Source organism: Candida tropicalis (assembly GCF_000006335.3).
Source record: "Candida tropicalis MYA-3404 genomic scaffold supercont3.1, whole genome shotgun sequence".
NCBI lineage: Eukaryota > Fungi > Ascomycota > Pichiomycetes > Serinales > Debaryomycetaceae > Candida > Candida tropicalis.
In genome coordinates, this window is record NW_003020038.1 from 869113 (window position 1) to 887642 (window position 18530).

The window sequence follows — 18530 nt, forward strand, 5'->3', positions numbered from 1 at the left end:
CACCCTTGAAACCATATTTTTGAATGTCACTTTTTGTTGTACATTTATATGTTCCAGTGATTGCGCCATATATCTGTGTGTCACAATGTTCCATCCATTAAACCATTGATTTGTATGTTCCTGAATTGGTGCGCGTCTGTATGTACAAATTTTCCCTCCATATATCTGTATATAGAAATGTTCCGTCCATATATCCATAAATTTAAATGTCCGTTCCATAGATCCATAGATTTGTATGTTCCAAATTTGTAGAATATTTGTATGTTCCAGAAAAAAGTAACATTTATATCTCTGTTTCTCCTGTCGTCACAGTGCGACATCCAAATGTTCCACGATTTGTAACATTTGTCACTGTTAGTACGATTTTTGCAATTCTGAAAATGGTATATGATTTGCAGTGATAAATTATGTCATCACAGTTCATTCTGAATCAATTAGATAAATATTGGAGGAGTTATCTATCACTCTTACTCTTGAAAATTCAAACAATCTTTTTTTTATCGGGAATAATAATTTTGTTGAATAAGTCAGTAATTACTCTAGTCATACCGCTCAAACTGTATTCATTGGAATATTAATGTAAATAGCATCATATCTATACTATTATTATATTCTATTTTGGGTTTTCAGACCATCTGGTGCTTCCAAAGGGGTTCATCAGGATCTCAAGTGGTTTATTTCCGTAATTTTCAAATCGGTTCACACACGAAAATATCTCCAAAAATGACTTAAATCTCTTTTCCCCATACAAAATATAGCAATTCGTTTGTTTTCAGTTGTATTTGTTGAAAACGTGATTCATTGTGGGTTTTATGCATTTAAATCGGTGATATAATAAAATAATAACATAATAGATCGTCCTGGTAAGTACTAATAGTGGTATTAATGGAACAGAACCAGATTTAAAGATTATATATTTCATTTTTTCTGATATTTGAACTTTTTTTTCTTTTCCTTCGGATTCTTTCTTGCAAACCATGGACCTAAATTCAAGAATTCGCGGAAACTGTACGTCGATAATAGATTTGGAGCATAACTAATAACCAATTTTAATCTGTAAGGATTTGTAATGCTGATTCAATTCAAGCCATCGACTACTGATAGTGTATTCAAATGATAAATTTTTTCTTTCAAACTTACTTACAGTCTACCTCTTTGGAGAATGAAGTTTAGCCTGTATTTTTATATTGATTGAGTAGCTCCTGAATAGTTTCAATAATTGCCGCTGATGTATATTTGTCGATATTTTATATAAAATGATAGTCTATCCGAATATTCATAGTATTCCGCTATATTGTTTATCGATATTGTTGTGGTTTCCACTTTTTTCAAATAACAAAAATAATATCAAAGCTAGTAGCAGTCAACTGATGTTGTTGCAAGATTTTGGAAAAAAAAAGGTGAAATAATAAAGTTGAGGGAGTCTTTTTGAAATAACCAAAATTGAGAAATCGCAGCATTCTTTTTAGTTTGTTGAAAACCTCATTATGTTGCTGAAAAGTGGCATCATCATAAGGTTGCCCAAAGTTGTCAAAACGTGGAAAATTGGAAACCTCATTAATTTTAAGAAAGTTTCCAAAAATGCGACGACAAAGAATTAATTTGCTTATTTTTAAAACCAAAGTAATTTCATGAAGTTGTCTATGTTTTGCTAGATCTATTGATTCTGGCTCGATTATCGTCGTTTGAACAACATGATATTATTTGAATCGCTGTTTATTATCACCACATCCAATCCTGGGTGAATTGGTTAACAATTGATGGAGTTATCTATCAAACCTTACTCTTCAAAAATCAAAGTATCTTTTTTTCTTCGGGAATTATAATTTTCCCAAATAACTCAAAAATTATGATATCCAGGCCGCTGAAACTGTGTTCATTAGAATATTAATATAAATAGTATTCCTTTCATACCATTCTTATTATATAATTCTAATATTTAGGGTATCTGGTGTTTCCTAAGGGGTTCATCAGCAACTCGATTGATTTATTCCCGTAAAATTTAAATTGGTTCACGCACGAAAAATTCTCCAAAAATTGACTTAAATCTCTTTTCGCCATATAAAATACAAAATCTGCTATAATTCCATATCTATTGGAAGGATATATGATTCATTATATATAATATAATTAAACACTTTATATCTTAAAAAAATGACTATACTATATGTTTTAAGAAGTATTGATATCTGTAACAATAGAAATTGAGCCAATCTGTGCATTCTAGTATGAGTCTGATATTTGATTTTGTAGATATTCACTTAGAATGGGTGGGCTTCTATGATCAGAAATATAATATTCTTGTTAAATTAAAATGGCAACTTTTTATTCTAAAAAGTTTTAATTTCCCAAGATACGAGGAAACTCAAGTATATATATATAAACATATTCAAATAGGGCATAATCGAAATAAAATCGAGTGCTAATTATGATGTTTCGCATTGTCGTGTATTTGTATCAAATCCAAAGAAAATCTTCTTGTAACACGACAAGAAGGCAAAAAAAAAAAAATAAAAAAGGTTGGAACAAATTCCAATAGCGACCAACTTAACTTAATCAACAACGGCAACAACTATACAATGAGTGGATACGACAGTGCATTATCAATTTTTTCGTATGTATTAATAATCTTTGATTGTTCAATGAATTGGTTTCATTCAATGCAATGAATGTTTTATATACTAACATAAATTATTCTAGACCTGACGGACATGTTTTTCGTATGTATTTTTTAGATAATATTCCCTTCCGAGTTTGAAAATGAACAGTTAATACTAACATACATTTAATTATAGAGGTTGAATATGCTTCTGAAGCAGTCAAGAGAGGTACTTGTGCAGTTGGAGTTAAAGGAAAGAATACTGTGGTATTAGGATGTGAGAAGAGAACAGCGTTGAAATTACAGGATCCAAGAATTACACCTTCAAAAATATGTAAAGTTGATCATCATATTCTTTTAGCTTTTGCTGGTTTAAATGCCGATGCCAGAATATTGGTTGATAAAGCAAGAGTAGAAGCACAATCCCATAAATTGACTTTGGAAGATCCAGTAAGTGTTGAATATTTGACCAAATATGTTGCTGGTGTACAGCAAAAATATACTCAATCTGGTGGTGTTAGACCATTTGGTATTGCCACTTTGATTGCTGGTTTTGATGTCCGTGATGATGTTCCAAAATTATTTCAAACTGAACCTTCGGGTGTTTTCAATGCTTGGAAAGCTCATGCCATTGGTAGATCTTCAAAAACAGTTAAGGAATTCTTAGAAAAACACTACGAAGAAGACTTGAGTGAGGAAGATACCATCAAGTTGACTGTGAAATCACTTTTGGAAGTTGTCCAAACCGGGGCCAAGAATATTGAAGTCTCGGTGTTGAAGCCAGGTGCTGTTATTAAGAAATTGGATATTGATGAAATAAAGAAATATGTCGATGAAATTGAAGCTGAAAAGGAAGCTGAAGCTGAAAAGAAAAAAACAAAATCCAAAGATTAGATAGAAAGCTTTTTTGGTTTTTAAATATACAATTGCAAATATACATATTACAGAATTATCTATCTATACACACTTACTTCTTTTGTTTTTTGGATTTAGTGTCTTTGGCAGTTGATTTTCTCTTTTTGTCCTTGCCATCATCTTTTTTAACTACCGTAAAGAATGAATCCAATCTACCTTGAACTCCCCCTTTCAAACCTTTTTTCAATTTCTCAGCACCACTTCTGATTCTATCCTCACTGAACCCTTTGCCTTTAACCATATATTCAATCAATCCTTCTACATCTGGTTCTTTCCATTTCAAACTTATGTCACTTGCTTTTTTAACTTCTGGATTTAAGAACAATTCTCTTGCTTCAGCATATGGCCAATTTTCAGGAACAGTATATTTAGTATTTCCTTTCTCTATCCATTCAACAATTTTCTCTAATGATCCATGTTCTTTAATTAATTTATAAGCAGTGACTGGACCAACACCTCTAATAGTTTCACAATAATCACAACCCAATAAAATACACAAATCAACAAATTGTTCTTTATTCATATCCAACCCTGCCATGGCTTCTTTATAAGATATTTCATCAATTGGGATTTTTCTAGCTTCAGCAAAGGTTAAATGTCTTAATAATTGAGGAGGTTCATAACATAAAGTATCCATATCTTCAGATGCAGCAGCATATACTTTACCACCACGAGCTAATTCAGCACATTGTGCTTCAGCTTCACATGGAGCTTCAACAATTGGAATTCCCATTAATTCTAATAATTTCTTAGCTTCTTCATTTTGTTCTCTTGATACTCTAACTAATCTTTTTTCAAATTTTAAATGATCTTCAACTGTACCTTCATCTTTAAGTGCATCTTTTTGTTTTTGAGCTTCTTCTCTACGTAATAATCTCTTTTCTAGTTCTCCTCCTTTCAATACTGGTGGTTTACCATCAAATACATAAACTGGTTTAATGTTATTTTCAACCATTTTAATCGTACGATAAAATATCCCTGATAAATGGGATGTTGTTTCCCCATCATCATTGGTTAATTGTTGTCCATCTGATTGTCTTACTGAAATCAAAAATTGATAAAGACACATTGATGCATCAATAGCAACTTTTCTTCCAAAAAGATTTTTCAATTGATATTCTTTGTATGCATTAGGAGAATGCTCCTTGATTAACTTATTAAGCCCTTTAACACCCATTGTAAATATAAAAGTTGATAATATGATATAATAAACAGAAAAGAACGAAGAACTAAAGCAAAAAAAAAAAAAAAAAAAAATTCTATGAAAAGTGTCTTCGCGCGTCAGTAAGAAAAAAAAAAAAAAAGCTACACGTCTTTTCAGTGTAATAAAAAATAAATTCGTGTAGATCAAATCTAAATATATAAATGAAACAGAAAGAGGAAAGGCACTAATCGAAATCAAGCAAAACAAAGCAGCAAACAGTAGGTATTCTTTTATACATCTATTTATTTAGCAGCTACAGCAGCACCTCCGTTGTTACCTGAAGTGGTTTGGTACATTGGAGCAGTTGGACCGCCAGTAACATTTTTCAAATCAGAATTAGAAGTTTGAGAAGTTGGACCCTGGATTTCTTTTGGAACTTGGGATTGTCTATTTGGATTAGACGCATTTTCCTTCAAAGCAATCAATTGTTTGGATCTGAAGGTTTCATAGTGAGTCAAGGCAGTGGTTTCAATCAAATCTTGTAAATGAGTTCTGGTCAAGAAATCTCTTAAAAAGACAAATTCACATTGGCTGACATCTTCAATATTGATAGCACCCCATTTGGTTTTTCTTCCTCTAACCATTTCCCCGTTAATTTCAATTTCCTTTTCTGATCCAGCAATAGCAAATGGAATTAACGATTTGATATCTTCATTCAATTGTCTTTCTTCTTCATACAAATCCTCACTATCATATGGGTAAATATTGAACTTGTATTTCAAAAATTCTTGTTGCAACAATTTCTTAAACTCGCTTCTTTCTTCCAAAGTCAAAGAATCAGATTTGGCAATAACTGGAACAACATTAGCAATGTCACATAATTTTTTTAAAGCTTGGACATCCAATTGTCTCAATTTTTGACCATTTGGAGGAAGAAAATACAATATACAATGAACTCTAGTGTCAGCCAAATATTTTTCTCTTTGTGCAGTTAATTCTTTTCTCAAGTATTGGGAGTGTTGTTCTTTAACATATTTAACCAATGGATCCCAGCATTTTTCATTATTTATTTGGTCGCCAAATCCAGGAGTGTCAATAACATTAATATTCAATCTAACATTGTTTTCCACCAAAGAATGAGAAGTGACTTTGATTTCGGTGGTTTTTTCAATAGGTTCATTAGGCAGCTTTCTTCCATGAGATGTAGTTAATTTTGAAGAGAATAATGTGTTGACTAAAGTACTTTTACCCAAGCCTGATCTACCAACAACCATAACGTTGAATTGGAAACCTCTTTTCAATAATCTGTTTTCGATTTGAGTGGTAATGGTATCAAACCCAACATATTTCTGTGGTTGAGTAACAGCTGGCACTGTAGATTCTTCAAATGACATGATTGATTATATGGTTTGGTAATGTGTCTCCAAAAATACAAAAAAAAAAAAATAACAAATGCAAAAAGAAAGTGGGAAAAAGAAAAACAACATGAAAACAGAAAAAAAAATTTTTGTTGTTGTTTGTTTCTTTCTTTCTCGTGTAAGAAATTTTGTATGTGAGATTTGCTTGTATTTTTTTCATGCTGTCTCTTTTTTTTTCCTTCTCGCTGATTTTGCTTAACGCGCGTGCCCTGGATAATCGTAAACAATGAAAATGTTTCAATGTTTCAATGTTTCAAGAATCTATGTTGACTCTCCATGGTTTGTTGTAGATATAATGAAGTATTGACAGTCTTGTAAGATGTGTTGGTGTATATTAAATGTGTGTGAATGATCCTAGACGTCCGTTCCATGGGGAAAGTGTTGTTCTCCCCTAGATTCTCTTCGACTGAGGGTAATCTCTACTCAGACCAATAATAATAACATGGATACTTCTTTCGTTGTTAAATACTTTATACACTTGCAACATTCTACTCATTTGTAGTATTACCCATCATTGGGACTGTGGTTATCATTATCTGTTGTTTGCCATTTTTGAACATCCTGCACGTCTTTCTCTCTCTCACTCAATTAGAATCGATCTTAAAGTGTTCCAAGAGCTGGGAGAAAAAGAAAAAAAGAGAGAAGGAAAATTTTTCATTCAAAGGTCTTTCCAGTTGATTATCATCAACACTTTCATTATCACCAACATGTCATTATCATTAAGATTTGGAGCTGTTACATCCCTTCAAGAATCATTATGGGGTTTGGTTCCACGTTTACCTTCTATAACTATTCGTCTTGGATTACAAAATAAACTCGGCAATCAACAATCACTTCCTATGGATGAAAGATTAAGAGAATTGAAAGAAAAAATTGAAGAATCTGGAGAAGCTCCATTTATGATTGATAATGGTACAATTTTAAAAGCTGTTCCTAAAAAGAAAATGTCTAGAGCTAGAAGAAGAAAGAAGTTGTATGCTTCAGGGAATAAACAAGTCCATCCTATAAATAATATTGTTAGATGTTCGGCATGTGGGAGTGTTAAACGTTCTCATTTCATGTGTATGAATTGTTTTGCTGAAATTAGAACTTTTTTGAAAAGTTTAAAGAGAAAGAATGGATTACTTGAAGAACCAGTTAATCCACAAAGTGATTTGAATCCACTAGATGAAAGAGTTATTTATCCTGGTAAATTTGAAACTGATGAACAAAGAAGATTGAAATCTAAAGATTGGGTTCCACAAAGAGAAGAAGCAGGATTGTACAATCATCAAGAAGTTAAACATATTAAAAAGAGCAACAAAGGTCCAGTTATGGTTAAACTTGAATAGAATTCTCATCTCCTACGATAATTTTGATAATGGATTTTATTATTACTTTTATTTTTAATTAGTTTCTATTTTTGTAAATAAAGTTTCATGTATATATACAATATGTCTAACAGAAAGCAAAACAAAACAAAACAAAAAAAAGGCAGAAATGAATCTGAATAGTAATGAAACTATGGGGCAAGTCTGACAATTTCCCAATTTGGATCTTCTTTTCTTTCTCTTCTATAAGTAATACGATCATGTAATCTACTTAATCCACCTTGCCAGAATTCGACTTCTAATGGTTCTATTCTGATACCACCCCAATATTCAGGACATGGGATTTCATCATCTTTCAAATCCTTAAATTTATCTTTATATTTATCTTTAATTTCATCTAAATCATCACGAGATTGGATAACAGAACTTTGTGGACTTGACCAAGCACCTATTTTTGAACCTCTTGGCCTAGTATTGAAATAACGTTCAGATGTTTCTCTAGTAACATGTTCCATAATACCTTCAACTCTAACTTGTCTTTGAGCATGAGGCCAAAAGAATGTTAAACTTGCATATTTATTCAGTTCAAAATCTTTAGCCTTTTTAGAAGTATTCCAATTGGAATAAACCAAAAATCCATATTTATCTAATTCTTTTAATAAAACAATACGTGATGAGACTCTACCACTTGGTAATCTTGCCGTAGAAAAATTTGTTGCTTCAACAATGACATCAGAATCAGCTGGTAAAGTATCTTGAGCTTCCTTGAACCATTTATTAAATTGAATCAATGGATCTTTTTCTATTTCTGTTTCTCCTAAATGTCCTTTAGTATATTGGTAAGTTTGTGGAGCAAAAATAATTGGTTCTTGAGTGGTAGTCTCTGGATCTTCCAGTCTAGCTGGGGTAGGTTCAGTTTTGTGATTAGAATTAATGGTGGCAGAAGAAGTCATAAGTCTAATTGATGATGAGATTGTATTCCTGATTGGTATTTGTTGTCTTGATATAAGTTGTCTAAACATGTAATAGATAATCTATCAAAGAAAATAATTTTTCAACAATTAATATTCAATAAAAAAAAACCGTCAAAGAAAATTCTCCACTTAATATGAACAAAAGAAAAAGAAAAAGAAAAAAGAAAACCACAAGATTAATGCTGTGTGTGAGTGTGGTATGACTCTTTCAATGTCTTGCGAAAATATTCACTTAGCTTTCCGTTCCTTTTTTTTTCCCGCGTGCCAAACGAATGACTGTAGCCGATGGCTTGAGTCTATTAATTGATACCACGAAAAATAATACCAATGACTCTTATTCGTTCACTACTCCTCTTCCACCACCACAGGCATAAATGAATGACAAACTATTTGATTCTTTAATTATTTAGCGTAGACCAACAAAACAAGTAATGTCATTCATTGTTGTATTTGAATTGTAGATGGGGGAATGAAGTTTCGACAATCGTTTTTTTTCTTCTCCTCGATTCCAGTAAGAATCGGTAAAAACCGTACTATGACTACCATATATATCACAGCAGCAGACTCGTTAACTAATTCTAGCATAGCATTCACATTGTAGTTACATTTAGTTTCATGTGAATACGGAATAAACGTCTTCAGTAAATCCGTGAATACATAATGCTAGGCAAAGCTTGTGAGTTTGGGGAATCCTGCTAAAAAAAAAATAACAATTACCAGATGATTATTATTTATGCTTGAACTTTATGTAGTATTTGTATCGCAGGTACAGTGTCTCACTTTAATGTATGCTAATACTTATGGTTCTGAGTGTAGAATGTTAGTTGGCTATTTTTGCATTTGGGGGATCCTTTCCATGGTTCCAAATGTATAGCAAAAAAAAATAGAAAAATAGACAATAATAATAATTCTAGACATGTGTCTTATTTTGGACATTGTCTAGATATAATGAAATTCAAACCATGCAGAGAAGATTAATAACTATATGATTTAAGAAGTTCAATCAATTGGTTAGTGTTTGTTTCTTCTAACAAAGGAAAATTGAATCGGGTGGGGGGACCACTCATGAATATTCTCATAAGAGTTATTCAACATGCGCATTTCAGGATTTTGAACTAGTTGAATATCTGACTGAATTAGGAAAGATTTACGATTTTTTTGTACTATTTCTTGTCAAAATAGAGGCTAAGACATACGACTTAAATTGATCTATTTTGAACATTGGAAGTTGCGTGAATGATATCCAATTATCAAATGAAAAAGAAATAAGAATCACAATAACTTGGCATATTTCATTTCATTTCTTCTCATGAGGGATGAAATTTAAAGGGGCGGAGGACCCAAGAGCGCGATCTGTTGATTCAACTGAAATTCAGTTTGATTTTAATCAATTTGTATAGTTTTTTTATCACTATTATGGCATCGTATATGTTTGATTGTTGAATTTCTTGATTCAAGCATGTTGAATTGTTGTTGTAATTTTTTCTTTTTTTTTTGTTGAATTGGGGGAGTATAGTGGTGTAGTATTAAAACGGGTTGATTATATTCCACAGTAAATCACCTCTCGGTTTTATGAACTGGTATGGATATAATGCCCGAGGTAATTTTCTTGGGTGCAACTACAAACAATGAAAGAACTAGCATGATCATAATACAATGAAAAGTAGGCAAGATTATACGTAATCTAATGTTCTGCTATGTTACCAATAGATTTCACATACAGTAACATAAAAGCACTGCTCATCTAAAATCATTCAAGAACTAAAAACAAAAACTCTTACAAAGCATGAGCATTTAGAACTGAGAAGGTAACTATTGTAAACAATCAAATCCACTTACTTTGACTTCAACATTTTTAGGCGTTTTGGGACTTTATCCATATGACAATGTAGATCTTTTGTACCATACTCTAAGGCACAATTGATGTACAGTGCCAATCATTTCCGTCACTGTAGATGAGTACTAAAAAAATAAAAGAATATAAAACACCAAAGACTAAGTTAAATTATGATTCATTGTATCGTTACGGGGAGTTTCGTGTCTTTTCAATTCTTCGCTACATTATTCTCTTTAGCTTAACTCCGGATCTAAAATCCAGATTTAAAGTGATCCTTTTTTTTTTTTTTTTTTGTTAATATGCTCAATTTTAGATTGCGCATTCTATTATTGTTACAACTTATGATTAGTTTGTTCCACATATACGCTGCAGTGCATTGCATTTTCTTTATTCAATTATTGTACAATTGTCCTCAAAAGAATGAGTCTCAAAATAGAAACCTTAACAAAGTGAAAGTTATCACAATAACGATTAAACGAGATGTTCTAGGCAACCCCCTAGTAATAACCTTTTTTTGTTTTTAATATATTTACTTAGGGGTGGCAGTAGCGAAGCGATAGAGATTAGAGTAGAATAAAGGGGGTTTGAACTGAGGGTTTTCATTTTTTTCTTTCTTTATTAGTATTAATGTTCTTCAATGAATGTTTTCATTATTATTTATTATTATTATTATTAATTTTTAAACAGGATCTAGATGTTGATTGTCGTTAATTACATGTATATGTGAGGAACAAATAATAGATATAGATATATACATCATGACCTTTGCAGTAAATAAATGCGTTGCCTAGCTTTAATAATAAGTATTGACATTGAAGCATGTAATGATTCATTGGCGCCTGAAACAGTTGGAATCCAACAAAGAGAAGATGAATCGCTATAATAAAAATAGAAAATTTTACATAATATTCTATGCAAAAAATACCTGAAATTCTCCTAACTATGATACAAGAAGATTAAAACCAACAATGAAATCACTCCCAAATCTTTTACTCTTTGATTCGTCCATCATGTGAATCACCAATTAAATCATTCGTTTAGATAATCCTGAATTTCTTCTTTTATTAGATGGTCAACGCTGATATTGGTGGATAACTATTTCCGTTTAAACGCGGTGCGACTCTCGCGAGAATCGAAGTAAGATTTTATTTTGAGTCATATGTTTTCAATTCTTTACACAAATTTCAAAATCCGAAATTAGAAATAACCATAAAGTAACACATATGCAATATGTGAAAAGGAAACAAAAAAAGAGAGAAGAGGATGAAGTAAGAATTGATAGTAAAATAGAACTCACACACACACACACATACACACACACGCGCTCTCTCTCACTCTCTCGGTCTAACACAGTTTAAGCAAGATGTATTAAAAAAAAAGTAATACTTGATTACTGGCATCAAATGACTACTTTATCCCTTGCAGATTACAACGAAAAATTACAAAATCAAATCACAAAAGACTCACGCTTTGGTTAGTAGTCGGTTTAAGGGATGCTTCAGGCGTCAAAGAAGACGTGATAATTCAAATTTTGTCACTATCTTTTGTGCTGATACGGATAATTCTGCTTCTATCAAAAAAAAAAATACAAACTTGTGATGGTATGACACGTAAATGAATATTTGTTTTCTTGTCATCCGTTTCATCTGATAAGCTACTTTCTATAAGAAAAAAAAAGCAACAACTGCTTGCTTAGTTTGTCTTACACACTAATTAACCCTAAGATGATTTGTAAATGAAATTAATACCCTTTAAAATAAAAAGTTCTTAAATCCACGGATAAATTTGTCACATTTTAGTCTAATATACAGGATGGACTGGAGTTAAGAAACAACACGTTCCAAAATCCGAACCTGTATATGACTATGAAGAAGAAGAAGAAGATCAAGAAGATTAAAGATCTTTTTTTTTTTCAAAGGAACGAATTAAAAAAACGAAAGCCAGGATGAAATTAATTGCAGACAAGTGAATTCATTCGCATAGAATCACAAACAGTAATGAAGAAGAATGAAACTAAGGGAATTCTCTTTATCTCTTTGTTTTTTTTTTTATTTTATCTTGAAAGAATCATGTTCGGTGGTAAGGCTACAACAACGATAAGAAGGGTGACTCGTTTTTAAAGGCGTGTTATCACAAGATAAAGAGTGTTTAGTTAAACATTTCCTTTGCTCTAATTATCAAACAAAAGCAAGTGCTTTTCCTCCGAACAGTTAGATAGTGTATGTGCCTCGGCTATGGGTGCATTTTCTTTTTTTGCTTGTTTAATTCACGTTCATTTTTTTCTTATTTTAATGGTTTAGAATCACGAAATAGAATACAAAAAGAAGGATTTGAATCATGTCTAATGTTTCTTAATTCTAGGTACAATGAATTAAATGCCCTAAAGAAATTTGATAATTGTTATTTTTGTACAATACAGTTGTTAAGGCAAAAAAAAATCAGCCCATTTTTATAAAATTACAAACGTATTGGTTTTGAGCGTGTTAATGCCAGATGACTTAATTTGATAATCTAAGAATTTACAATCCTGCAATAAAACCGATATACATTGCATTAGAAGCTGAGAAAAAAAAGGAAAACAAAAACAAAACAAGTGTTTGTGCTCATGAGCAAATAGAAAAAGATGAAGAAAGAAGAAACAAACCACATATTGAAATGAAAATTTGCACCTGATTAATTTAGGTCATCATTTGGGATATTTAGCATATTGTAGATCTTTTTCATTTTCAGAATGAACAAATGAAAGGAGTAATAGACAAACTCGAGACGTAGATAACCACCTGAACTACATATTCATTGTGCCCTGGATTAATTGAACTTAACAATGAGGGTTATTTTGTTTTGCACCTATTTAGTTTACTACCGTTCATATTACTTTCGTCTAATTTGTAACAACTGTAAAATATTTAAAAAAAAACGAAAAAATTAATTTCAGTGTAAAATTCATAGGCCCCCCCTTTTAAGATGGTACAAAACACGTCTGTGTAGATTGTTAAATAAATAAATGAAGGAAAGTAAAAGTGCAAGTTTATACTAATAACTACACTGTATATGTAAAAAGGTTACAGATCACCGTTCAATGCGCCAGTTCCTTTAATTGTACTGTAAAGATACTCACACTCACACTCACACTCACATGTAATCCAAATAAGATGTACAGGTTTGCAAGATTATTCATGTAGCAGCAATGTCAAGAGTGCAGGGTTCTGATTTTTTTTTTTTTCTATTTTTTTTTTTGGCCTGTCCCCCTTCTTTCTATTAGTCACATGGGCAATATCACATTACTATTATAACCCAGCCATAACCAGAACCCTAGTTGGTTTTTACTTGTAATGAGAAAATAAACCACAAAAGATCATTCCAACAAAGACAATGGACTGTATGTAGAACTGATTATGAGTTTACTGGATTTAATCAGATGTTTTTATTATTACTGTGATTATTATTATTTTTATGAACAAAGGTAGGGAAAAACGGATAAACAGCGATATAAAATTATCCTTTCAACCATGGTTTCCCGTTCCGTTGGTTAATCATAATCGTTTATGTTGGTCTTTTATTTCGATTTTCATTACGGTACATGAACAACTTGAGACGATATACTCACTGAAAAGGGGAATACCTTAGCGCATAAAGTACAAATACGAACGGTGCTGTTTAAACTTAGAGTAATCTGTATACTATGCGATTACTTTTCCGTCATAATTTAGTTCATACTCTTACATAAGTTTCACCAGTATCCAAGCAAATTAGCAAGCAAAAAATTTAGCCAGAACATAATAATTTAGATTTGGTGCATCACCAGTAGAAATACAATTACACAATAGGTAATGAATAACAAATTCATTTTGGAGGTTTACAGTGAGGCAAATTCATTCATTCATTCATTTAATAAGTTTCTAATAATAAACTCAACATTTTTCTTCTATTGTAAGCAAAGAATAAAGGAAAATGTAAGATCGATTAAACAAAAAAAAATTAGAAAAAACATTTTTCACACCTACGCCCCCCTACTGATAATTATATGACACTAAAACGCAAAAGAGAAATGCTACAAAGCGGCGGCAAAATAAAAAAAAAAAGTGTAATAATCAAACACCCGTACGGTAATGTAGTCTAAAATATCTGGGACTCCCGCTTAGGTAAGCCAAATCAATAACACAATATCACAGATATCACCCTAAGTATAAAGAAATAGAAACAATTTAATAAGAGTCGCTAGAATGATAACGAGAGAAGGGGAGAAGGAGAAAAGAAATATATGAAAAAAAGGCAAACTCTTTTACAATTGGCAAAAAAAAACAACAACTTTCAATGAACGTATAAACCGCCCAGGAACATTCATTTGAGAAACAGCAGCAAATCAAAACTACGTGTTTATATGAATTGTAATCAGCAGTTGAAGGTGACTGGATGTAATGGATAAGAATAACCAGCATATATGAATTCAACTACAGCCTGGTGCAGATACCTTTTTATTACTGAGAAGACACTAACATGTACATCAACCCAAATCTCTAGGTGCTTAAGTGGTAAGTAATTCAGAAATTCAAGGGAAATGGAAGGATCATACAGTTTTGTGAGACATACATTTTCAATCAACAACCATTTGGCTGTTATTTTAACAATGCATTAACGTGGATTTTGAACTCCGCACATATAGTACGCAGTCGGCTTTGTAATACCCAAAATATTTCATGCATGAGAATTTAACAGAATATGAAAAATAAAATGAAATAAAATAAAATAAAAAAGAAATGTGCCTAAGATTTCAAGGCAGTGTCTATTTTGTTTTGCATACACATACAATTTGCATCCCCCCAAAAGATACACCACAAATTGAAAAAAAAAAATCTACCTGCAACATGAAATTTTCGCACCCGCCACTCTTGGATAAACTTCCACCACCACCACCCACCATTTTGAGATTTCCTTTTCTTCGATATACTCATGCTTTTGCAATTATTTTAATTCTTCAAGTAGATTATTGCCTTGAATTGGTCACATAGAATTTTCTTTCACATACAATTATAATATTTAAGCAAAGAAAAGCAAAGAAAAGCAAAGAGGGGAGGACCTAATCTCATGAATTGCGTTTCACCTATCTGAATTCTAGATAGTTTATTCAGAACATAAAATGGAATTTTCTTTACATCTTCTATGAACCCTTCCCATCTCTATTATTATTTAATTTACCAAGGGATAATAAGAAGGATAGGGAGTGGGTATATGGCGGTTTCTCAATTGATAACTTATGTTATACAATCTTATTGAGCGATGGGTCGACGCAGAGATGTTGAATAGCACGAAACAAGGAAGAAAATGGCGATTTTAGAAACAATGCAGAGATTGTTTTTTTTTTTATTTACTCTATTGCTAGAAACCACCATTCTTTCAATTTTGTAACCAAAAACATGTAAACAATGCAAGCGACTACCGGAAAGATCAAATTCTTTTCTTCTCTTACTTCTAAATTTTTCATTTTTTCATCTACGTGTAGTATAATGAATGCTGACGATCGTGAAGTATTTAAAATGGTTTTTTGTTTGTTCAATCCACAGTCATACATGCTTTACATATCATTTACGTCTTCAACTGATTTGTTTTAGATTTGAACTTCACATCATCACTTAACAGAAAGTTGTTGAAATCTTTGAATTCTAATTAATACGCCATTATAATAGCAAAATTGATTAGAACGGGTATTCCCAATCAACCGAATAATGATCAAAAGTAACTACGCAAAATACAATACTGAAATAACCAAAAAAATAATAAAAAAAAAGAAAAGAACAATAAATCATTCCTACATTATCTCTTTAAATAATCACACAAAATAGCCACTACTTACTCAAAAATTGTTTTTTTTTTTTTTAAAAAAAAGAAAATCTACTCCTTCTACAATACATTTTATTTTAGATATTATTAAGGAATTTCACATTAGTTTTATTTTAGATTACACGACTTTGTTTAATAATTGCTACCAAATAGAACGAGCAAAAATAATATTACCAATGACGCTTTTCTGGTTTTTTATTTTTATTTTATTTTTTAAGCCAATTATCCGGGGGTAATTGAGAGAAATAAAATGAAAATCCTCTAAATTAAAAGGCTTTTCTTTTTCCCCTTCTATCTTTCTCAATGGTTTGCTTACTTTGGGTAGGTGGGGGGAATAAGAAAGAAGGTGATTGGTGATAATTAATTACACAAGAAATAAAGATATATATAGAAAGTAAGTTACAAATGCACTATTTTAATGTAGGTGTCTCTCTCTCTGTCTGTCTTTATTTCATGCGAAAGATTGATCATTTTCATTTTTTTTTTACTTCAGCTGATCAGTATTATTCTGTCATACCAATATACTTTTTTTTAATAGATATGTGTATATATTTCACTTTCTCGTTGGATGGTGTATGTAAGACTGAATAACTATGTGGCCAGTCCCGTATATAACGAGCTTATTGCATACTGTACATTATGTAACGACTAAAAGTTAAACAAAAAAACAAAACAAAACAGAAAGAAAGAGCAAATGTGACCAAACAAAAAAAAAAAAGAAAAAATGCATCATGGGAATCCCAGTGTGAGGGTGAATGATTGCGATAGAAAGAGGGTGCTTCGTTTCCACCACATAAACAAAGACAAATGCATACATTTGTGGAAGCAAGTGGTGAGGTGAGTAAGTAGCGCAAGGCCAAAATTTTTTTTAGTTACACTATGTACGATTGCGATTGCGATTGCGGTTGCGTGTGCGTGTGCATGTGCAGGTGCAGGTGCGTGCGGGATGTACAAAATCACATAAATTTTTTTTTGATTTGCTGTGCATTTTGATTGAAATTAGTTTATTCCATTCATTTCGGTTTAACACATGATACTTTAGTTTAGGCGTGTGGGTTTTTTTTTTTAAACAAATCATGTTTTATAAGTTTTGTAATATTTTTTTAGGTGTATGTAATGTATAAGGAGTTAAATGTGCATTCAATTCGTATCAAAACCAACCAATTGTTAGGAGGGAGGGTTTTGTGGTGTTTGTCAAAGAAATACCACAAACAAATAAAACAAAACAAAACAGAACACAGAGGAAAACAATCCATTCTAAATAAATCAATACAAAAAAATGAGTCGGGTTCATTTTTTTGATTTCGTTAGTTGAAATTAGTAGAAAATTTTTCTTTTTGTTTAATATAAATTACTAAACAATCCTCCCCTTTTTTTTTTAGCTTAATTTAATTAGTTAATTAACTGATTGATTGATTGATACCAACTGCAATATCAAACCAAACGACCATCAACATTACTAATTCCCTTGTTTGGACTTCCCCCTACCTTACACTTGAAAGTTTCTAGTTTGCAATCCTAATTAATATTATTTATTGTTAACCCCATCCATTGGAAGTAGATAAATAGATATAACTTATTAGATAGTATTCAAAAGAGAAACAGCTAAAATATCCCCTCCCTCCTTATTAATTTTTAAACTACAATATAAAAGGGATTCCAATTATTATCTTGATAATTTAAACTTCTGTCCCGGATACACTCACACCATATATTATTTCCACACTGACAGAGATATCCTTTTCCCCAACTCCTGTATCAGTACACGAATAGGATAAACATCATCAACATACCCACTACCAGATTGTGTGTAATAGCGTAAGAGACAAATAGGCCAAGGTCAGTAATTTGTATCGTTCCAAGCAAGTCCCATTTTTGTTCAATTTCCACAGCGAGAGCAAAAAAGAAAAAAAAAAAAAGTTCCCAGCAGAAAGAAATTGTCCCTTGCATACTTTTACATCCTACACGCACATATCAAGCAAGAGAGCAAAAAAAAAACCAAAACCAAAACCAAAAAAAAACAAGAAACACTACAGCAAAAGGAATAACAGCATTAACAATTGTGTGTATTCATCAACTATTGTTTGTACTTTGCTCCCCCCTTTCTTCAATTTAAACAAGTTCAAGAGTATTTGATATTTCAATTCATTTTACTACTACTACTACTACTACTACTACTAGTACTACTAGCATTAAAAGAAGAAGGTTTGAAATAATTCTAAACACAGGTTTTTCTTCTAAGCACGGCAATAGAAAAAAATACAAATCTTTTTAAGAAAAAAAAAAGATTAAGAATTCAAATAACAAACAAACAAAGAGAATTAAAGCGAAAGAAAGAAAAAAATTTTTTTTTTATTTTTAATTTTGAAATCTGTTTCATATCGAATCTTGCTTACTGTTTTCTTTTTATTCTTTGATTGAATCATATTTATTTTTAAATTTTATTACCAATCTAGAGATATCTATACATAAATAACGGTTAATGTCAACTTATT

At 31.4% G+C, this 18530-nt stretch overlaps 4 protein-coding genes across 4 annotated transcripts; 1 reads left to right on the forward strand and 3 right to left on the reverse strand. All coding sequences in view use genetic code 12, as the record gives it.

Moving 5' to 3' along the window:
• Positions 1–3566: 3566 nt before the first annotated feature.
• On the reverse strand, positions 3567–4691 carry CTRG_00417 (multifunctional nuclease; the record flags this gene model as incomplete). Its single annotated transcript, XM_002545590.1, has 1 exon — positions 3567–4691. One exon carries the CDS (start codon positions 4689–4691, stop codon positions 3567–3569), a length of 1125 nt encoding a protein of 374 aa, XP_002545636.1.
• A 269-nt stretch (positions 4692–4960) lies between these two features.
• Positions 4961–6052, reverse strand: CDC10 (septin; the record flags this gene model as incomplete). The annotated part of the gene is made up of 1 exon (XM_002545591.1): positions 4961–6052. One exon carries the CDS (start codon positions 6050–6052, stop codon positions 4961–4963), a length of 1092 nt encoding a protein of 363 aa, XP_002545637.1.
• Positions 6053–6783: 731 nt separating this feature from the next.
• Positions 6784–7407, forward strand: CTRG_00419 (mitochondrial 54S ribosomal protein bL32m; the record flags this gene model as incomplete). Its single annotated transcript, XM_002545592.1, has 1 exon — positions 6784–7407. The coding sequence occupies one exon, from the start codon at positions 6784–6786 to the stop codon at positions 7405–7407; it is 624 nt and encodes a 207-aa protein (XP_002545638.1).
• A 170-nt stretch (positions 7408–7577) lies between these two features.
• PDX3 (pyridoxamine-phosphate oxidase) lies at positions 7578–8408 on the reverse strand (the record flags this gene model as incomplete). The annotated part of the gene is made up of 1 exon (XM_002545593.1): positions 7578–8408. One exon carries the CDS (start codon positions 8406–8408, stop codon positions 7578–7580), a length of 831 nt encoding a protein of 276 aa, XP_002545639.1.
• Positions 8409–18530: the final 10122 nt, after the last annotated feature.